Source organism: Medicago truncatula, chromosome 2 (assembly GCF_003473485.1).
Source record: "Medicago truncatula cultivar Jemalong A17 chromosome 2, MtrunA17r5.0-ANR, whole genome shotgun sequence".
Lineage (NCBI taxonomy): Eukaryota > Viridiplantae > Streptophyta > Magnoliopsida > Fabales > Fabaceae > Medicago > Medicago truncatula.
The window spans coordinates 12034723-12058319 of record NC_053043.1 but is presented as its reverse complement, the minus strand read 5'-3'; the positions used below and the strand labels follow the sequence as shown (position 1 = coordinate 12058319).

Here is a 23597-nt window from a genome sequence, read left to right as displayed (position 1 = left end):
AGAAAGGACCTATCTGAAACAAACTCGAAACTTAAAGGATCTATCCGAAACAAACTTCAAATTTAAAAGACTTATCTGAAACCTTAGAAACTTAAAGGATTTATCTGAAACAAACATGAAACTTAAATGATCCGGGGAGGTATTTGGCCTAAAAAAGGCAAATCAAACCTCCTAAAATTTAATTTTGATTTAGATTTTGTAAGTTCTTTAATTTGGTCTCAAAGTTACAGACGTCCTTTAAATTAGTAGTCTTGTTCTCTTAGATACTTTGCACCCTTAAGTTACCAAGGTATCATTTGTAACTTAAAAAGCTAAAGTGTCTCATGTTTGTACTCTTCAGACTAAAATATGGATTTTTTTTAAGTTAGAATGAAATATTATTAATAAAAAATGGTTCATCTAACACAAGGTGTGTCAAGAAAAACCATTCAAAGTGGATACAAAGTTAACGACCTGCTGCCATAAATCTCAGCAGCAAACAAAAAGAAACCAAGATAAAACTACTCCCTAATACCCATACATAATAAAGGGTTCCGCCACCAGTCATTGTAACTGAAGGTAGAAGAAAGCAGCTTTGCTTTTAACCAAGAAAAAGACATAAACTTGACATAATCTAATAACTTAATCAAATGCTGAGCTTTGTTCTTAAAATTTTTGTTATTACGCTCCTTCCAAATGACCCAAACAATAGAGTGCCAAATTACTTGAAGATAAATGTGAGTATACGCCGGTAGACCCGCAAAATGGCCAAAGTGGAAAAGTGATAAGTAACCAAGTCTGGTGAGATGAAAGAGATACCAACCCACTTATAAATGAGATGTCACAAGCCACCAAAGATGTCCCAACCCAAAATGAAGTGAACCGCTCTCACCGGGTTGCCACAGCTTCCAACACAACCGTTGTCCTCCTGATGAAGTATCCTCCTGCGAATCAAATTGTCTTTTGTTGACAATCTGTTTCGAAGAAGTCGCCAAACAAACACCAAAACCTTTAGCGGAACGTGCTTCAGCCACACACTAAAATATGGATCTTAAACAATTTAAGCTGACCCAATGACATAAAAAGCAGAATAAACCAAAATATCTAACATTTGTATTTTTTTTTTTTTTTTTGACATATCTAATATTGTAAATTAAGAGACTAAAATAAAACTAAATTTTTATTAAGATCAAAGTAAAAAATAAAAAAGTGTAACAAAAAAAAAAGTAAAAAATAAAAAAAGTGGTACATATTGAAATTTCTAAAAAAAAGTGGGGCAACATCTCCTTAATCCAACGGTCGTTACTCAATTTAGGTTGATACAAAACCATAGAATAAGAAGAACTTACAATCTTTTCCCTCAAGGTTTTTGTCCTTAACTAAAACCCTTTCCCCCTTTCAATTCAACCCTCACACGCACCCTTTCACGGAACCCTCTTCACTGTAACACCAAAAACAAAAACTCTTCATTCTTCACAGAACATGCGTTTTCGTTATCCACACGCTGTAGTTCCATTATTCTCCACTATGAACACTCAAACCCTCTCCAATTCAACCCCTTTTTCAAACCTTCAAAAATCACTTTTTCTTCAAACGCGTTTTTTTCAACCTAAAAGACCTTTTTTTACTGTTTTTTGTTCTAAACGTGCTTCAAAGTTTCCTCCTTTACCGCTTAAAACTAATGGGTATCATGGTGTTTCAACTGCTAAGGTTCCTAGACCAGGTAAGATTTTTAGAACAGAATAACGTTAATTGTTTACTATTATGTTACTGAATTTCTGTTTTTGACTATGTTTTTTTTTTGTTTTGTTTTGGGATAGTTCATTTGGAAGAGAATAGTATGGAGAGCCAGTTTGATATTTTAAAGAAGAAATTGGAAGTTGTTGGAATGGATACTGGAATCTGTGTTCCTGGTCAAAACAATCATTTGCTTTGTCCTAAGGTTTTTGTTTCTCAATTTTGCCCTGTTTCTATTTTTTGTTATTTTTTGCAAAGTTGAATGCTTTTTGAATTATTAAATCATATACATTGTCAGTGTAAATAGTTTTTGCATTATTAATTATAATTAAGCATGACCGTCAGATTATTAGAAATATTTGACTTTTATCATAATCATTTTGGTGAGTGTATGAAAATTAAATTCATGTTCATATGCATTGTAAAGTTTTGCAGTTCTATCAACTTAGTGCCATAACAAATTAAAAAACACTTGTTTTATGTTCTCTTAAGCATGGCAACTTGTAAAACAGTGAAGTACCCGTACCAGGTACATACCCGGTACTGGAATGCGTACGGTACTCGTGGCACTTCAATTTTCCTCTTTTATAAACTTTTTTTATGAATTGAAAAATTTAACTCTTTCATGTTATATAACAAAATTCATGTATTTTTTTTTGTTGTACCCGTACCATACCGTACCCGTGCCTGTGCAACATAGTTTGTGTTTGGATTGCTGAGGGAGACCTGCCAATCTTTGCTTTCAAACTCATTCTGAAATGGAAGCAAGGGGAGGGTTGTGTTTTGTAAGTTTACAAGATGAAGTTGGTTCAAAAGTTTGCAAAGTGCAAACTTCAATCAAAATATTTTGGTGGTTTTGAAGTATGAAGTATATACTCATTCCTACAATAACCGTCCTCAATTTTGAAGTTTTTTTCTTTTTTTTTTTTTTTGTGTTTTTCTTTAGAAGAATGATTTTAAAAAAAGAAGCTTTGGTCTGAAAATTTTGAGACGAAGACAAAAATTATAGTATGCTTTAGTTTATTTATTGATACAAAGATAAAGAAAAATGTCTTTTCCTCCCTTGTGTTTGGTCTGGAATAGATTTTATTTGAAAATTTGGACTACTGGTATGTTTCAAGGGGAAACTTTAATTTGAGTTGAGGGAGTAGACTATGCTATCAAAATATAGTCCCCAAAATTGGTTTGAAGAGTGTTTATTATTTATTATTATTATTTTTATTTTTATTTATTGCAAACAACCTTTTAGAATATGTCTCGTTGCATTCAATCCTGTCCTATTTCATACATTGCAAAGCAATTCAAACATGTTTTTTGTACTCACTCTGGTACGTAACTTTTAATATTATTTTTTGTTAGTGCCAAGGTGGTGACACGTTAGAAAAGAGCTTATCTATTTACATTGCACCAGACGGGTACTTATCCTTTTCTCGTTGACTTACCTAATTCTATTTGTCAGCAGATCGTGGTTCCACTTTGTTTTATTAACTGAAATTTTGACTTTAGGGGGTCTGCTGCATGGGTGTGTTTTCGCGGAAAGTGTGGTTGGCAAGGCAGCACCCAGGTTAGATATTTTATTTTTTAAAACAATTTTGCACAATGCCTGCTAAATACAATGTGATGTCTCAGTGTTATTCAGTTGAATTTTCATCCTTCTGTTGTAGGTCTTTGCTGATAGCAATTCATATTCTAAGTCAATGAAAAAATTAAAACCTACTAAGAAAAAAAGAGAACTTAAGGAGGAGGACCTGCAACTAGAACCACTTTGTGATGAGGTAATGGATTTTACGGTACCAAATTTTGTCCCTGCTTTTAACTTTGAACTATGGATGTGCTCTGCTATTGCTCTGTGGGGAAGATATTGTTCATGAAAAAATATGTTGTCGATTTCTCAATATCTTATCGTATTTCTTATATGTTGTCGATTATATCCAAATACATGACTCTTTTACATGAAATAAAGGTTCCTTTTCAAGGGGATTAACACTCCTCCTCCTCACTGATGGTGTATAAGTATTTGATTTTTTGAACAAGTTAAACTTTTTATTGAAATGTAAGCAGTTGAATTTGTTATTTTCCTTTGGCATTTTTATAAATTTTTTCCTGGTAAAAGTATTCTTTCTTCCCTTGACAAATTGCGTTTTGGCATGCTTAAGAATAGTTTACTAATGTTTAACTATTGAGTAACTTTAAATGAGACCAAGAATATTGAAAATCACAATTGAATTTTAAGTTTGAAAACCTACATTACATAATGTATGCATGAAAATTTGATTAAGAGATGTTTTGAAAGAGACCACAAATCTTGAATTTCACAGTTGGGTTTTAAGTTTGAAAACCTACGTTACATAACATATGCACGGACTTTTGATTAAGAGATGTTTCAAGTGTTACTTGTAGACAATTAAATTAATAATACACCGTACTTGTAGACAGTTAAATTAATAATACACCGTTTTATCTATGAATAAGCAATGGATATTTCTTAACTTCTATGGTTCCCTCTGTTATGCTATATGATATGTACTTTTACTTTAAATTTGTCATCTTTTCCTTACATAGACATCTGTCAACTGTTTTTGTAAGCAATTAGAATTGACTGTTGATGCCTAATAAGCATGAATATAGTCTCACAATCTAACTCTTTAAGTTTTTCATCTATGTCTTGGAAGCAGAGCCATCATATTTTATTATGTTACTTTTGCTGATCAGAATCTTGTGTGTTTAGTCATGACCTGTTTGTTTTCGACACACGTAGAACTGAACATGCATTACTGAAATAACAAACTCAAATCTTTGGGTCATTTGATCTCTGTAAACAGTAATTTAGACAAGCATTTAGTGAATACAATTGATATCTTAAGTATATCTTGCTTTATATATAGTCTCAATTTTATTTGTAGTAAATTTGATAATTTATTTGTTCATTTTCAAGCAATGTTGTGAATACAACTTCCTTTGCCCTATTTCAGCTGGTCGGATATTTTTCAGAGCGCTTGATTTCGAAGGAGACTCTGCAGAGAAATGGTGTGATGCAGAGAAAATATGATGATCAGGTGCACTTAACTACTAAAATTTAAGCTTTATTTGAGATACATGTAGAGTGTCATTTTGAATTTTTAGTTTGGTAAATGACTGATATCAGTTGTACCGCTCAAGCTGATAAAAAGACAATATTAAATGTGAAATTTTGGGCCTAACTCATCCTTACAAAACCGGCTTGTAAGGTGAGGAGTGCCTCCTCTTTATAAACTCTTCTCAAGAGTACTATCTATCCGACGTGGGACTAAATCCACCCCCTCAGCCAACACAATGAAGGTGCTGGAGGCTGCAACGAAGGCTAACCCAAGGTCACAATTTAGGCGACTAGGGGCGGACTGCAATTAAGGCGGAATTTCCAATATTAAACAATAAGGACTCGACCATTTAGTAGTCACTTAAAAAATATGTTGTTTTATCGATCAATCAGGCATTGATTTTCCCTGATTTCTATTTAACAAAGATGATACATAATACATGGAAAATTTAAATATACCCAAGGGCTATATGTCAATATTTATTTTCTTAATGCAGCTAGTGTCTTATATCTTATGCACACTCTAGTACTTTATGAGTGACTCACATGTGTTATAATGGTATTTTTTCGCAACATTTATTTTGCAGATTGTTATTGTATTCACATATCGTCGTAATGGAGCGCTTATTAGTTGCAAGTACAGAGACGTCAACAAAAAGTTTTGGCAGGTATAAACAATTGCTGTTGCTGTACGTAACTGAATTGAGCATTAAAAGTAATACTTGATATTTAATTACTGTAAAAGAAGATGAATTAGCAGTTATATATCTATTTTATTTGTACTTGATAGAAGATCATATGATTCAAAAGATTCTCTTCATAATTCTAGTTTCACATTTATTTCCTCTTTCAACTCTCTTACGAGGACTTCAATATGTTGACAATGGCATATTGTCCTAACTCTTATATCTTCAGTTTTTATAATTATTTTACACCGTTTTCCCCTCATTATTATTATTATTATTATTTTTGCACGAGGATTTCATTATGTTGACAATGGCATATTGTCTTAACTCTTAATATCTTCAGTTTCTATAATTATTTTACACCGTTTTCCCCTCATAATTATTATGATTATTATTTTTGCAGGAAGCAGACACTGAAAAGATCTTTTATGGATTGGATGACATAGTTGGAGAAAGTGATGTTATCATTGTATGCCTTCTGCCTCTGTGCAAATTATAAGGTGGATGTTTTTCTTTATTCTCATCAGTATATCTACTATGTACTTTAGGTTGAAGGTGAAATGGACAAGCTGGCAATGGAAGAAGCTGGCTTCCGAAATTGTATCAGTGTTCCTGACGGCGCACCTCCATCAGTCTCTTCAAAGGAGTTGCCACCTCTGGAACAGGTCTTTTTTATGCTCAACATGCTGATGCTATATATATATATATATTCAAATTATTGAAACTTTATTATTTTTCACTTACACATTGTAAGAATTTACTGTGATCTGTTATGCAATAGTAAAATCTGATGCTCTTGTCTTAATTCTAATTCTGTAAAGCTAGGACACGAAGTATCAGTATCTGTGGAATTGCAAAGATGAACTAAAGAAGGTCTGTAATGGTTGTTATTCCACTCCTTTCTATGTACCGGTGGAAACAGCTTTATTCAACATCTCTCATTTTACTTTCTCTGTTTATATTGATAGGCATCCCGGATCATCCTTGCCACTGATGGCGATCCACCTGGTCAAGCTTTGTCTGAGGAGCTTGCACGCCGTTTTGGGAAAGAAAAGTTAGTATCTTTCTATCTTGATTTAAATTATATAAATTTTCATTTATCTATTTGAGACCATCCTTGTATGCTTTCAATTAGCAGATGATTCCATTGTTTCAGTAGCAGTTTCATTTTTGTAGAGATAAACTACTTTCAAGTTGCTTGTGTATTTAGTTCTAATAATTGCTGTTTAAGATTAAGGTTGCCCGTATAAATCCTTTATATTTTGAGATTGTCTAATTTTGGCATTCTTTTGATTTATGGTTATATGACAGAATGGATGTTCCACTATTCTACACCTGTAGTTTATTCCTATTGAAAAAAAAAAACCAAGTCCCACATAAAATAAAATTTTGGCCTGAAATGAGTTTATAAAAAGTGGCACCCGTCACCTTACAAGCTGGTTTTGTAAGAATGAGTTAGACCCAATATAAAAACCTACTATGGGATTAGAGCCCCTATCGATCGGGCCACTCACCATGTATATCTACATACCAAGCCCAATAATGGCGAGCGTGAGGGGGTGTATCGGGAAAAACCAAGTCTCACATGGAATAGAAGTAAGGCTTGAAATGAATTTATAAAGAGTGGCACCCCTCACCTTACATGTGGGTTTTGTAAAGATTGGTTGGGCCCAATATATAAATCTTATAATTCCTTTATTTTAATTAATGGGGGGAATCAATCCTCTCTTTATTTAGGTTTCTTGTTATCTGTTGATAATATTGTTCTAATGACTAGTTAACATTTCTCTCTTGTTTATTTGCAGATGCTGGCGTGTAAGGTGGCCCAAAAAAGGGAAGTCTGATGATTGCAAAGATGCAAATGAGGTTAGATATTGACATGATTGCGCAAATTCCACTTTGCCTGCACACTTCCTCTCAACTCCCACCCCACAAATCTGAAATCCCTGAAATATAAAAATGAAACAGCATGCGAAGCTTTTCCATGGAGTTTAGACTTTAGATAGCTCCTTTTTTGATACATACAGAGTACGATATCAACTGACAATGAAGATGCATGTAACAGACATAATTGTGTTGGTTACTCTTCTTTGCCTTCATGTTTTCAATTGTTCATGCATGGCTTGTGAATTTATTATTCATTAATACATGGCTTGTTATTGTGGATGCTTATATTAGTAGATATAAGTTGGCTGTTTGAAACATGGGAATGAAGACTTGAGTTAGAATTATGCTTATACAATTTCATTTCTGATGCATGCCATTTGAAGATGTTTGTTTTTAATTTTACTCTTTGACAACCGTAGCAACCTTGTAACATATTCACAGGTTCTCATGTATTTGGGCCCTGATGCACTGAAGGAAGTGATTGAGAATGCAGAACTATATCCTATACGTGGATTGTTTAACTTCAGAGATTACTTTGATGAGATTGATGCATATTATCATCGAACTTTGGGATATGACTCTGGTCTCTCAACTGGCTGGAATAATCTGAATGGGTTATACAATGTAAGGGTTGTTTATTTTATTTGTACGTCTTCTTATTATCATACTAAAACTGTGTTGTATATTTGTTGATTTTTTGTTTTTAGGGAGATATACCAAAGAGCAATGTTATTTGAACAACCTTTTTATGTGACAACTTGTTGGACAACCACATTATACATAGAAATTTAGATAGTGGCACAAAAATCAAAGCAATAGAGAGAGAAAGTAGAAGAACAATGTGTGTATGAGAGAGAAAGCTGTCACAAAAGTTGTCAAAAAGTGATTGTTCAAATATCATTTCTCATAACATAAAAAATCATCATGATTGCTGTATGACCTCTTTATATGACTTGGTTAACTTGAATATTTATATTTAAAAGTCAAATTATGTAATAAGATATTAATGAATTGTGTCCATGAATAAAGATGTAGAGTTTCTTTGAATGTTGTAAATTGTAGTTGGAAGTGAAACACTGAATTTTGATTGTAATTTGAGTTCAGCAGGATGTTGTATCATATATGCATGTAATTGTAAAATACTTTTCAGTTCCTTGCCTTTTTTCACACAATATCTTGAATAATTATTTATGGATTATTTTTATAAAAATGATTAATTATTTGGAAATTGTTTTTGTTATTAAAATTTGTTTTTGGCTGTTTGATGTTAGTGATTTCATCTACCGTCAATGTAAATTACCAAACATTATCCCACTAGGTGGGGGGTATTGTGATTTGATCTATTTGAAATTTGAATAAATCTTTTAACAAAAATGTTCTCGAAATATTAATATTTTCTAATTAAATTACTTTCACTAGATTGTACCGGGAGAACTGACCATAGTAACTGGAGTTCCAAATTCGGGGAAGAGTGAGTGGATTGATGCTCTTCTTTGCAATCTTAATCAAAGTGCTGGCTGGAAATTTGCACTTTGTTCCATGGAGAATAAGGTTAGTAGATAGTTTTTGGACATCCACTTTTAACTTTATCTTATTCACCAAAGAAAATGTCTTAGTAACTTCTAACTGGAACAAAATATGTTTGAGGTTTTCCGTGCTCAGTGAAAGACATGTATTGTATAATGTTTATATTGAGGTGATTTTGATCTGATAGAGGAATTTGATATACGTGAGGGAATAGCATGATTATTCCTTTTCTGTTTGTTTTGTTTTTTAAATTATTTATTTCTGTGCTTACTCATGTACTTCATTGTGATTTCATGGTTTGTTTCTGTTAATTGGAGATATTTTATGTCGATCAGTCAGTTTGCTGTCTGTTGAACCGTGTTAAGTTATGACTCAGTTTCTCACTCTTAGTCTTCTGATGTTTGTTTGGTTATTCCATAATGTGATGCAAACAATGAATGACTTTGGTGACAATTATCTTTGAATCATTGCCTCCCACATATTGTTGGATTTTGTGCTTTTGTTCTGATTATTTTTACTGCACTGTAGGTTAGAGAACATGCTCGAAAACTTTTGGAGAAACATGTGAAAAAGCCTTTCTTTAATGATCGGTAAGATTTGAATTGTATGGATTTACTATACGATTGATCATTATTTTTGCCAAGACTTTCCATATTTTGCTTCATTGTTGTCCCTAAGATTTTGAGTGCTGAATGTCTATTCCTTCTATCTATCTATCTATCTATTGAAAAGAAATACTCCCTCCGGTCCTTTATACAAGAAACAAAAGACAAAACATCAACACCAAGAAAATAGTCATCTTCATTTAATACACTTCTACATTTAAAAAATTCTATGAATACCCTTAAATTAATTACTCTTTATTCCATCAACTTACTTACTTTTAATATTCTCTCTCATAATCAATAAGGGCACAAATGAAATTTAGCTTCAAACATACTTGAAACTTGATCAATCTTCTTATAAAAAGGACCAAAAAAATTCTCACTTTTGTTTCTAATAGAAAGGACCGGAGGGAGTATAATGGGTGAATGCTTTTATGATTTATTCCTCAGTCAAAGGCTGGTTTTTATAGAGAGAATACAATTAATGTTCTTCTAGACTAGCTTAGAAACTTGTTACATTGGAAAAATAATAATGGAATTCTCTAGACTTGACTAGAAAATAATAACATAGGGAACAACATCATAGGAAAATAAACAATTAATGTATTTTCCAACACTATCTATCTATCAAAAGGAGATTTATTACTCATAAAATTAAGGAAGTATGGAAATTTAAGTGCACTGTTCCCCCCAGCCAAGGAAAATTGCTTCCCCTTCTATCCTAGCGTAATCATTGTTATTTCAGTTTTCTCATTAATGATTATGATGATCTTTAGTTACTTAAGTTTTGGTTTACTGCTATATGATTTAGTTATTGTCGCTATCCTTCATTTTTAATTCACAATCTGGCAACTTTACTTTTGCTGTCTCGAGACCCTTAGATCAGGGAGTATTTGACAATGTTTTTAAATTGCAACTGCTGTGGTTGTTATTATGTACAATCATTTGATTGTCTGAGTTCAGTTGTTTAACTAATATAGCTATGCTGAAGACGCTGAGCGGATGAGTTTGGAGGAATATGAAGAAGGCAAGCTCTGGTTAAATGATACTTTTTATCTCATAAGGTAAGTCCATTACAAGGAGCTCAACTAATGGTTGTGGTTTATCATATTTTAACATTTTCTTGGACTGCACTGAGAGATAGTTTAACCATCTATTCATGATTGTGATGCTTCTCACCCATCCATGTTAAGCTTGATTGGTATTATCATTTTCACGTTTGTAAAGTTGATTTAATTTATTGGTTCTCTGTAGCTCTGTACTCTGTCATTTCATTATATAAATTAGTTAGGCGAAAAACTGTTCAAATGAAATTGAAACTTGAAATCAGTTTGAAATAATATAAATAGGGCAGTTATAATTATACAATGTCTTGTAAATATCGTTAAAATGTGATAGAAACTGGTACCAAACCAAGAAATTTAATAGTAATTATTGACTTTTATTGATGGTAGAATAGGATTACATAATGGGTTCCCACGAAATTCAAGAGTCTTGGTTCTCTCTCTTTGAAGAATTCAAGAGCCTGGTCTCTCCCTCCCAAATAACCTCTTTCTAATTTTCAGGATAATCAAGGACAGCCTGTACTTTCCCTTTTATTCATACACAATACATAACTAACTTAATAAATACTTATTGCATAATAAGTTACACAATAACTGCTATTATAAAATATAATATTTATTGAATAATTATTAAGATAGTCTACTAAAATGGTACGTTAATCTTTGTATTATACATATGTATGTGTATGTATGTATGTATGTATGTATGTATGTATGTATCTGTGTTTGTATGGGTACGTATGTATTTAAATAAAATACAGCTCCACTTTGTAATGCACGTGGATATTATCATATGCCCTTTTGTAGCTCCATCTTTCAATGAAATTGATTGATATTGTGGCTCAGAAGTTGGCTATGTCAAAATATCTTGCAATAAGCAATGCTTATTGAGTATCTTTATCAGCCGTTCATTTGGTTAAACTGCAAAATTTTTAATTCATAATTTAACTTATACTTATGATTTTAGTGCTGCACTACTTGGCTGTTAATACTAGGTGTGAAAATGATGCTCTTCCAAATATAAAGTGGGTTCTTGACCTTGCAAAAGCAGCTGTATTAAGACACGGGGTGCGTGGACTTGTAATTGATCCTTATAATGAGCTTGATCATCAGCGACCTCCAAATATGTAATTCTCTTTAAAGAACTTGTTCTTAACTTGGATTTTATTTTGCTTTTGTTATGTCATACTCTTCAGAATGCTTGAAATTGCATATTCTTCTCATCTCCTATGAATTTGTATAAAAGGATTACAATTCAACTCTGATTAAAATTGAAATACTCAATAAAGGATAACTTCAAAACTGTAGGGATAAGTGATAAAGGTTATCATTTATTACACCGACTCTCTCCCTCAAGTTGAAGCATAGTGATATGATATAAAGATGTGTCCAAACTAATCATTATAAAGCCTGAGCAATCCTTGCTTTTTATGCTAGCTTTTGTTGTTATGTTAGAGATAGTTCAGATGCTAAGATGATTATATTTTAGGTCCAATCTTGGGCGTTTTAGTCCTACAAATGTCCAATGCCAAATTTAACACTAGATATGAGATCTTTGGCCTGCAAGGTGTTGAGATTCCGCATTGATTAATGATATGACCTTACGAAGTTTAAATTACTCCAAACAATCATCGGAGTTACAACTGAAGTAGTGATGTCCGCAGGAAAAAATATTCTCATTAAATCGCTATAAACCTTATGTGATTGGTTTGCTTGTGAAAAACTAGATAGATGAAAATGTGCAGTGCATCTTGGTTACCACAAAACAAGTTTTCAAAGATTTTGTCTCTTAAAACTTTGACTTTTGAAGTAATTGTTTTAACCATAGAATTTCACAATTTTCAAGAGCCATAGTTCAATATATTGCTTATCTTAATAGAAAATTTTGTTGCAACGATTTGCAGGACGGAAACTGAATATGTGAGCCAGATGCTTACCTTAATTAAACGCTTTGCCCAACATCATGGATGCCATGTTTGGTTTGTAGCACATCCCAGGCAGGTTGGTATATATGGCTTTAGTTTATCTATTGCTATTTTACCTTTTTAAAATTTATTATCTTATGCTCTTACTTCACTTCTGATAGCTGCACAATTGGGTTGGGGGTCCTCCTAATCTTTATGATATAAGTGGAAGTGCACACTTTATAAATAAGTGTGACAATGGAATTGTTATTCATCGTAATCGGGATCCTGAGGCGGGCCCTGTTGATCAAGTGCAGGTGAGTGTTTGCAATACCATTGTCTATTTTTCTGGTGATCATTTATCACATTAAATAATTGTACGCTTTTACTGACTTATCATTGCATCAGGTCTGTGTCCGAAAGGTAAGAAATAAGGTCGCAGGGACGATAGGTGAGGCTGCATTGTTCTATAACAGGTATGAAGACTCTTGCCCTTGATTATGTGCTGCTTTTATTTATTTATGGTTTTGTAGAGTAAGTTTCGTATAAAACACAAGGATCATGCTGAAACTTTTGAATTAAGTGTATCAGTGCTTATTGAGGGTCTGTTTTCACAAGTAAAATTTTCCCACTTGTTTGAAACAATCAAGCTGTTAGTTGTGTTTCTTTAATGTAATCTGTGGTAACTAATTTACTTTCACAGGGTAACTGGTGAGTACTCCGAAGATGATAGAAAGAGATAGCAACAGTCATACAAATGATTTTTGGTATGCTTGTATACTGGTCAGCATGGAGGTGTTGAATTAAAGTTACCACCTCTAAAAACATGGCTATTAAAGTTACTTTGAGGCACCGGATCGATATCAAGAGTGGTAAATAATAACATCTTAACATGGGTTGTGAAATTTGACTATAATATCATAATTTTGGCTTGATTATTTATATCCTTTATCTGTCCTTACATAGGTGTTAGTGTTACATTATAATTTAATTTTGCAGTTATGCATTTGCATCCTTGTATAGTATATAGATATAGGATTTTTCTTCTTTGTAACGACTCCTTCAATCTCAAATGATTGAGCTCTAGTATTATTATTATGGATTGCAATCTTCTTTTCAGTATTTGCTGTAAGTTCTGATTTGCAATATTCAGTTAATGTATTATTGATGGTTTATTCTACAAATGACACTACATGTTTGTAAAGTTGTGATATTTAACAAATCTTTCATGTGTTACAAAATGTTGAGTAATACAATCATGAATAATAATGGGAAGAAATAATGACTCTTATTTGTATGTATAGTATCAGAAGGTAGTCCTTACAAATATCCATTTTGTGAATAATATGTAGTCGTTCCAACTGTCCAATACCAAACACTAATTAACGAATATTTACCATATTATTTCAAAGATTCTGTAGATGTCTTATTATATAATGTAATATCGTTAGTTTTTTATTTTATTTTTGGAAGCAAATAGCAGCTTACAAAGTGATAATAAACACAGGTCCTTTACAGCATTAATGTTTGACTATGACCCATACCTTAGTCTAGCACATGAATGAATGATACCAAGTAGTAGGACCACACTAATTTGATATATATAGTTAATGGAAGTGCAATTATTCAGAGTGAAATATATTACTAAAAATTGCTGTTTGATAGTATTGAAAAGGTGTTCTCTTAAACAAATTGATTCCATATCATTACACAACATTGGACAAATATGCCACATGCAATGTTTTGTCGTTAGGTGGTGGGTGAGAGAGACCAAGTCAAACAAAAGAGCAAATATTTGGTAATCATAAGATACCACGTTCCAAGATTATAGACGGTGGACATGAACTCTGTATCTCAAATCCAATTCATCACCATTTATTTGCAGTTACTAGTTACTTGTATTTACTTTGTACTTCCCATATGCTTGTGTTGTGATAAGCAATGTGTACATGTAATTGATTGTTAGATTTGGAGAGGCTTTGCATATTGTGCTAACAAAAGTTTTGCTTATCAGAAAGGAAAATAAAAATAAAAATAAAAATAAAAATAGGGGATTGTTCCTCTAAAAAGTAACTATGCACATCATACTTGTTTAGGACGTTGATGTTGCTTGAAATCCATAAACCAGAAAAATGCATGTTGAATTCATTAGTCATGTGACACCAGGACAAAATTTACCGTTCTTTTAGGTGCGTTAAATCATCATTAGCACACTCTTGTTAATGGAGAAATGACAAATTTTTTTTTTTTTGGAATTATTCTAATTCTTTTTTTTTTTTCCTTTCCCTATTGTTTTCTTCCCAATAAGAGGGGCCCTCTTAAAAAAGAAGAGGGGAATAAAGAGAAAACAAGGACATAGCATGACCACAAAACCTATACCGATCCAAACCAAATTCAATTTGACGGTTTTCCCTGTTTTAACTGAGTTTCGGATATCTCATCTAAACCAAACTCAATTTGACGGTTTTCCCTGTTTTAACTGAGTTTGGGTATGAATTTGAGTTTTATTTATTTATTTCAAAACATAGTACGGGACGGGTAACGAGGATATATGTACATGCCCCGAACTCATACCCAAACTCATCATGAATGTATAAAATCAATTTATTACCTCTTTTATATAAGCAGAAACTCAAAACCTAGATCATTTAACTTACACAGTTAGAGTCTCGGTCTTTCAGATGACACTCAGACTCTCGACCTCTCTTCTCAATCACCGTAGTCATCGATCATCGCCACCTCTTTGTTGAATAATGCATTACAACATTGCATTCGAAATTGAAAAATACTTTTATTTTTTTACAAAAAAATTATCCATTGCAGATATGTGAATGAGGCGGGCGAAGATACCCGAAACCGTCAGAGACGAGATGTGATTCAATTTCTCATCTCCACTAAATAAAGTATGGGAATGGGGAAGGTAAAACCCGTCTCCATCCCGCCTCATTGTCATGCCTAAATGTTTGACTTCGGTTAATGATATTTGTAACGGCAAAGTACAACAATAGTTGCATGAAAATGCTGGCACTAAGAAGAAAAGTGAAAAAACAATGTACTATAATGGGTTGGTGGACCAAGTCCAAGGTTTCACGCCTAAACTTGCTGTGTTACAGAACAGCAAAATCCTCGTAAAAACACAAAACAAAAGAATCTCCAACGGCTCTTCAATGTGTTGGATCCAGTTATATTACCGTTTCTGGGTCCCACCTTTTCCTTTCTTCCCCTTTTCAAACTTCATATAAACCCTCACAACTCACTCCACCCTTCACAACACACAACAACTACATTAACAAAACTCCTTCTGTTCCTCAATTTTCTCTCACTTTATCCTCAAAGGTATGTCTTGTTCTCACTTCTCATCACTTTAAATTTCTGGGTTTGTCTCAAAATTCTCTTTTTTTTGATCTCATTTTTGTTTTTGTTTTTTTTAGTTTGTAAGAAATCATGACTGCTGAAACTATGGTTCAAGAAGAAGCACAGAAAGTTGAGGTTGTTGTTGAAGAAGGTAAAGTTGTTGAAGAAAACGTTGAAGCAAAGGAATCAATGGAAGAATCAAAACCCACAAAGACAGTTGAGAAATGTTCATCTTATAAGGAAGAAAGTAACTTTCTTTCTGATCTCAAAGAGTTTGAGAAAAAGGCTTTGATTGAGTTTAGATCAAAGGTTGAAGAAGCAGTTTTAGGGAACACCCTTTTTGAGAAAAAGGAAGAAGAGACCAAAAAGGTTGAAACTTTACCAGAAGGTGGTGAAGAGAGTAGTGAGAAAGTTGTGAAGGAAGAAGAAGAGAAAAGGGTTGAAGAGGTGGAGGAAAAAGATTTGTCTTTGTGGGGTGTGTCACTTTTGCCAAGCAAAGGAAATGAAGGAGTTGATGTGGTTTTGTTGAAGTTTTTGAGAGCTAGAGAGTTTAAGGTGAATGAAGCATTTGAGATGTTGAAGAAGACACTTAAATGGAGGAAGGAAATGAAGATTGATTCGGTTTTGGAAGAAGATTTTGGTTCTGATTTGGCTTCTGCTGCTTATATGAACGGTGTTGATCGCGAAGGACACCCTGTGTGTTACAACATCTATAGTGTGTTTGATGGTGAAGAGATTTATCAAAAGACTTTTGGGACTGAGGAGAAGAGAAAAGAGTTTTTGAGATGGAGGTGTTCTGTTATGGAGAAATGGATTCAGAAGCTCAATTTGAAACCAGGTGGTGTTTCTTCTTTGCTTCAGATTAATGATCTTAAGAATTCCCCAGGACCGTCAAAGAAAGAGCTTAGAATTGCAACAAAGCAAACTGTTACAATGTTGCAGGACAATTACCCTGAGTTGGTAGCCAAAAATGTAAGTTTCTTTTTCACAATATAACACTGCTTAATTCCTTTACCTTTTTTTTTTTTTTAATTGTATATGTTTACACTGATACCGACACCAGACATGACACTGACACGTAGACACTGATGCTCTTATACGAAAATGGACGATACATTGTCACTGGCACCAACATGTGCAGCAAACACCAGACATGCCTTTAATCCGTAATGTCACGTTGGTAGATAGGTTTAGTAATTGATTAAAGTGCTTATGTTGTGTTTGTTTCATTGTAGATTTTCATCAATGTTCCTTTCTGGTACTATGCTCTCAATGCACTGTTATCTCCATTCTTAACTCAAAGGACAAAGAGCAAATTTGTGGTTGCTCGTCCTGCTAAGGTCACTGAAACACTGATCAAGTATGTCCATAAAACCAATTAATCATTTCTTTTCATTCTTATACTTAAATAGATATTTCAATTTTCTGCAGTAACACATAATTGACCTTATTTGTAACTAAAATAGGTACATTCCGATTGAGGAGATCCCAGTTAACTATGGTGGTTTCAAGAGAGAGAATGATTCTGAGTTCTTTGGCCAAGATGCTTCTGTTTCAGAACTGTTTCTTAAGGCTGGATCAACTGCAACTATTGAGATTCCTGCATTGGAGGTAAAAACTACAAGCTTTTATGTATAGGCATTCTACTCTATAGCATGCTTTAGGAATATTGTTTGTTTTGGACAAGTGCATGTTGCGTAATACATTTGTCATAGATAATATTGATCTTAGACGCATCAAATTGAATTTTACATGTTCAGTTCTTCTTGAGAATATTGATCTTGAACTCAAACATGTCACATTGAATTTGTCAAAGTATTATTTTTTCTTGAGTAAGATTCTGAGCTAGGCTGGTTTGTTTCGGACAAAGGCATGCATGGGTTGTTTACATTGGCTTATTTGAGCTTATAAACTTGTATAGCAGCAACTGTGAGACTATTTGGGAGATCTTGTGTAAAAAGCTTTTGTACATGAGCTCTACAAGATAGTTTATGAAAACAATTTTACTTTATTTTATAATTTTTATTGAAAAGTTTATACATAAGAACCGATATGATAAGCGCTTGATTAAACTGTTTAATCAACATGGTCTGAATTCAAACTTGGAGCAAAAGCTTTAAAAATCAGTTCATCTAAAATCAAATGCAAAATTGGACACATTCTAAAAGGTTGTTTGTCTTTTAACAGGTTGGAAACACTTTGTGCTGGGACTTGGCTGTTTTGGGTTGGGAGGTAAGTTACAAAGAGGAATTTGTTCCCAATGATGACGGCTCATACACAGTCATTGTTCAAAAAGGGAAGAAGATAGGTTCACAAGAAGGACCTATTAGGAACACTTTCAAGAACAATGAACCAGGGAAGGTTATCCTCACAATTAACAATTCATCAAACAAAAAGAAGAGGGTTCTGTACCGTTACAAGACCAACAAAAGCTTACCTTAAGAATTCAATTATGATGTTGTAATTTTTGTTCCATTGTGTGTATTTGGTTTCATTTAGATTTTGAAAGTAGGTGAAATGTGTGAAGAAGAGTTTTGAAGACTGATAAATGCATTCTTTCATTCGTTATTACATATTTTGATTCATTTTCTGCGCCAATGATGTATCTATCTCATCTTATTTTGATGTGAATAATTTTCTTGAATGCAACTTTTTTCATTTTAAATAACGGTTTAGTTTATAAGAGTAACTTAAGGCTAAGAATTCAATAATTTCATGTGGTCTTGGTTCTGGTATCAGCAGATCATGTTATAAATGAATGCTGTACCACTTTATGTTTACATGATGATTTTTAACATTTTTCATATAAGCATGCAAGAATCACTTTCACACACACAAACAAAGCATGGAAGACTCAACTGTATAACTGTATCAGCATGTCTTATACTTGGTCTCCGAAAGTTAATTAAATAGTTATGCTATGAACACGAAATTTGATCAAATAACACCATAGGTGTTCTGTATCAGCATATCATGTTATAAATGAATGTTGTACCACTTTAGAATACATCCTTAACCACAAAAATAAAGTATTTTAAGTGATTAATAATTTGCATATATGTTAGTGTTTCGAAGAGTATAAATGCGGTGAACAATGCATACAATGTTTGTATTTGTTTTCAAATTTGTGTTTATATTATATATTTCACAACACCAACTCCAACACTCAATTTAACGCTGAATCTATTGTTGGATAAAATTTAAGTGAACTCCACTATATCGTGGAATGAACTTCACATAAAATAGTGGGCCGTGCAGAATTTTCACCAACACGAGAGAATGTTTAAAAAAAGAGTATTAAAATGTGTTTTGTTAGCTTTACTTTATGTGTATGTATTTGACAAAACCATGGTGCCATGCAAGTTACAAGATGTAGAAGACTTACAAAGGAGTAAATGAGAAGGCGTGAATTTTTTGTTTGCCCAATATAAAAGCATAGAACCAAAAATGTTGCTGGAAATTGGTTAAGTTTACAAGATTTTTTCTTGAAAAAAAAAAAAAAAAAAAAAAGGTAAGGTTGTTGGGTCTTATGTATTTTTTTTGTATTGCAGAATAGTATTAAAGTCTGAAATACTCACAAAACTAACCGATGTGGTACTTAACTTTTAAAATATTAGAAAAACAATGAAAAAGACAACACATAGGTAGATTTTTGGGATAATAGATTCTTTCTTCATTGTTCAGATTCACCACATCTCTTTTATTATGTTCGAGCTCCTTATTGTCAATGCAATATAAATCTTATTTTTACATTACAATTAAATTCTCTATGAACAAAAATCAAATGCAGAACTGGACACATTCTAATAGGTTGTTTGTATTTCAACAGGTTAGAAAAGGAGAACACTTTGTGCCGAGAATTCGCTGTTTTAGGTTGGGAGGTAAGTAAACAAGGAGGAATTTGTTCCCAATGATAAGGGAAGAAGATAGGTTCACAAGAAGGGCCTATTATAGGAACACTTTCAAGAACAATGAAACAGGGAAGAAGAGTTTTGAAAATTGAAAAATGCATTCTTTCATTCATTACTACATACTTTGATTTAGAGTATATAACTCATCTTATTTTGATGTGAATAATTTGCTTGAATCCAACTTTTTCATTATAAATAATAGTTTAGTTTATAAGAGTAACTCAAGGCTAATAATTCAATAATTCGATGTGGTCTTGGTTGGTTATGGTATCAGCGGACCATGTTATAAATGAATCTTGCAACACTTTTTTTTTTTTGTGGTGGCCGGGGTTTAATCTTGGACATTGCATATATTATGTATTGTCCCTACCAACTGAGCTTAGCTCACGAAGACGAATCTTGCAACACTTTAGTGATGTACTTATTTGCGAACATTTTTGCGTATATATGTCAGATAAGTGGTTAATCACGTACATTTTTACGGTTCATAAAATACTTTAAGTGGTTAATTGCACAAACTTGTATTTTTGTTACAAAAATATCACTCCATTATTATCTAATAAGAAAAGAAAAATGTTTTCGACCTAAAAAATAGAGTATAAACAAGATGAACAATGCATACGATGTTTGTATTTAGTGTCAAATTTTGTGTTTATATTATATATGATGCTCACAACACTAACTGCAACACTATTTTTAACGATCAATCTAATGTTGGTATGTGAGCAACATCATATTGGATGAGCTCTAAAAAAAATAGTGGGGTGTATGCATAATTTTCATGAACAGGAGAGAATGATAAACAAAAAAGAGTATTAAAAAATGTGTATTGTTAGTATTACTTCATCAATATATTTGTCAAAACTATGTCGCAATGAAAGTTACCAAATGTAGAAGACTTAGCAAAATGTGTATTGTCACTCTTTTGCTTTTGTCAGAAGAAAGCTACTTTGACCATCCAATATTTTCTTAAATTTCTTTACATCTATTTTTCCCCTCATTCATTTTTTGAGCTGATGCGAAAACCTTCTTCATGTATCTTTCCCCTCAGGTATTTCCTCTGCTGATGTGAAAACTTAAAACCCCATGTTGTCAAAAGTATATTTTCTAGTAGTGACTGTTTCATAGAGAATTTAGTTGCTGAGACGATCTAATCAATTCCTCTGCTCATTCAGATACATAGATGAATATCTTGTGACATTCAATTTGATGGTGAACACCTCTTTTCACGGTTCTTCAAATGACTGGTGAAAACCATTGAATGTTGTTAAGATTAATAATTTAATCACAAGCCAAGAGAAGGAGACCAAATGGTTATTATCTGGGCCGAACCTTGGGGTGTGCAAGGAGCTCAATGGAACTGGGCCTCCCCAAGGTATGAGCCTCAAAAATAAAATTTATAGCCCTGTAGTACTACTAAGTACTACTCCACTAAAAACAAAAATTCTTTATTCTCTTTCTCTCTGGTACCACGCGTTCCATCACCATCACTCCACCGGGCTTTCCTTTTCTTCTTCCCCGATTTGATTTCCTTTTCCTCTTCCATTGTCTTGTTTTAGGCCTATTAGAATTGAGTCCTCTTGTTTTAGGTGTTAGGTGAGTGTTTTTTTGGGAGGGTGGTTTGAGGTTCCTCATGTATGCAGTAGTGATTTTCATCTATGAGTGTATCACATATATACGACACTTTGTAATATATACGACACTTTGTATTATCTTTTAAAAAATTTAAATAGAACATTGTTCTTTAAAAAAAAAATGTTTTTATTTTATTACGGGTCTCTTTTCACTTACAGAACCGAGCCTTCAGATTCGTAGGAACGGCCTTGGTTATTATTTGATCAAATCCAGATATAACTAAATCACGCGGACTATTTTTTTGAATGATAAAGTCTTGGTAGAGTGTGATTGGAACAATATTTGGAGAGCTCATGCATCTTCTAATTAAGGCGCGACATTTGTTATGGTGTGTGTGTAAAGGATGTATTCCAACACGTCAAAGGTTGTTATATCAGACATGTTGAGTTCCCAACCCTTTGTCCGGTTTGCAATGTGAAAGTCTAAGATGATATTCATGCCTATTTTGGGTGGGCAATCGTCCAACACTGCTTAAACCATGCAGGCCTTGTTGCCATTTTTCTGAATCGGTTACTACATTTCCACAACACATCAGACTTTGTCTTTGAACTCCGCATAAATGAGAATCACAAATGTCACGACCCAATTTCAGGCCATGATCCGCGCATAGGCTAATACTAACTCATAATATATATAGCCTGGCAAGCCTAATAAACTATAACACTTATACATTTTCAAAATATTGAAATTTTGGTAATGACTCGCAAACAATACTAGTTTATTATCACAAAGTATATAAAACTATCTCATTATTTATATATGGACTTTAAAAGAGGAACATTTATTATCTCAATAGTTACATCATAAGTAAATCATAAAATTGGTCAAGGTAGAGATCTACCGCAAAGCATAGATGTTTTTAGTGAACATGAAAACTCCATGAGATTAATCATTTGCAACCTTTGAATTGAAAAAATGAAACCAAAGAAATGGTGAGTCACAATAATTCAATGGGAGCATGACAAACAAAGTGGACATTTAATAGATAAATGAAAATTTCACCGGTCTTTATCCAAACAATTTTTAAACTAAAAATTTCATCCTTTGGAAACTCATTCATGCCCAAAAAAAATCCTTGTAATATCTAAGTCAATACTATTCGAAAAAACTCATACTATTCACAAAAACCCTTAGCATGAACCAATGATTAGTCATATATACCCTTAACATTTCAACATGATTAATATCATTTATCTCTTTTCTCTATTTGTACATAAACCAAATTTTCTCTTCGTGGTGAACAGAGATATACCACATTATCTCTTCGTTATGGCGAGCGGAGATATATCACATTTTTTTTCGTTGTGGCGAACGGAGATATACCATATTATCTCTTCGTTGTGGCAAACATAATTTCTTGCATTTGTTACTATGAGTCGTATCTCATAGGCTACATTATCTCTTCGTTGTAGCAAACGGCTATTACCTATTGAAATCTCAATATCAATTCAACGTTCATAATCTAAGAATTTCATATCGAATAAAACATCAGTCGCAACTACAGTTTAAAATAAATTATCAAGTGTAGAAGGTCTTAGATTTACCTCAAAGTCTCCAAAAATCAAGTTTCAAAGAGAAGAGTGGATACCTTTCCTTGGATTAGCCATATAAGCAAAACTAGTCTCTCCCAAAAACCAAGCGACCCCTCTTATTATTACCATTTGATTTTAATATTAAACTTCTAATAAATAACGAAATGTGTAACTATTCTAGAATTAAAGATATAGAAGCTATTTTAAATAAATCATAAAAAATTATATGAACCTAGGTTAGTAAATAAGTTATTTTAACTTAGGCTCAGACTATATGGAAAACTGCATTACTTGAGGTGATGTAGATGGTTGCTAATAGAGTCCATGCCAATTCTCCATCTAAAATGCCCCATGTCTCTCTCTTTCTCTCCTCCCGCAATGATCCCTCCAACATAAAAACAAATAAGATTGTATAATATTCAACAAAATTAGTAGCAAAATATTAAACCATAAAACAAAATAAAATGTAAAGCATTGATATGAATCCGGTGACAATTTGATAACTTGTATTTTGATTCGTGTATTATCAATTAAAAAACAAATTGGAAAAGTATTTTAAAATTTCAACATATATTAAAAAAAACGAGATTAGATAGGGATTTTCTTAATATCAAACATATAATATTTGTCACTTAAGAAATTCCCATCAAAACTTGTCTAATAAGATTTAAAACACATTATTATATAAAGACTCAAAAGC

At 32.8% G+C, this 23597-nt stretch overlaps 2 protein-coding genes across 2 annotated transcripts; both read left to right on the top strand.

Annotated features, from left to right (window-relative positions):
- The first annotated feature begins 1345 nt into the window (after positions 1–1345).
- On the top strand, positions 1346–13645 carry LOC25486321 (twinkle homolog protein, chloroplastic/mitochondrial). The gene is made up of 21 exons (XM_013607591.3): positions 1346–1702; positions 1800–1921; positions 3076–3131; positions 3223–3280; positions 3381–3491; positions 4689–4772; positions 5380–5460; positions 5882–5947; positions 6027–6143; positions 6304–6351; positions 6447–6532; positions 7284–7344; positions 7807–7989; positions 8785–8916; positions 9421–9482; positions 10478–10561; positions 11557–11688; positions 12466–12562; positions 12648–12782; positions 12874–12941; positions 13169–13645. Exons 1-21 carry the CDS (start codon positions 1462–1464, stop codon positions 13206–13208), a joined length of 2064 nt encoding a protein of 687 aa, XP_013463045.1. The 5' UTR covers positions 1346–1461; the 3' UTR covers positions 13209–13645.
- Positions 13646–15637: 1992 nt separating this feature from the next.
- LOC25486320 (patellin-4) lies at positions 15638–18463 on the top strand. The gene is made up of 5 exons (XM_013607590.3): positions 15638–15801; positions 15897–16791; positions 17055–17179; positions 17286–17430; positions 18007–18463. The coding sequence occupies exons 2-5, from the start codon at positions 15910–15912 to the stop codon at positions 18259–18261; spliced, it is 1407 nt and encodes a 468-aa protein (XP_013463044.1). The 5' UTR covers positions 15638–15801; positions 15897–15909; the 3' UTR covers positions 18262–18463.
- Positions 18464–23597: the final 5134 nt, after the last annotated feature.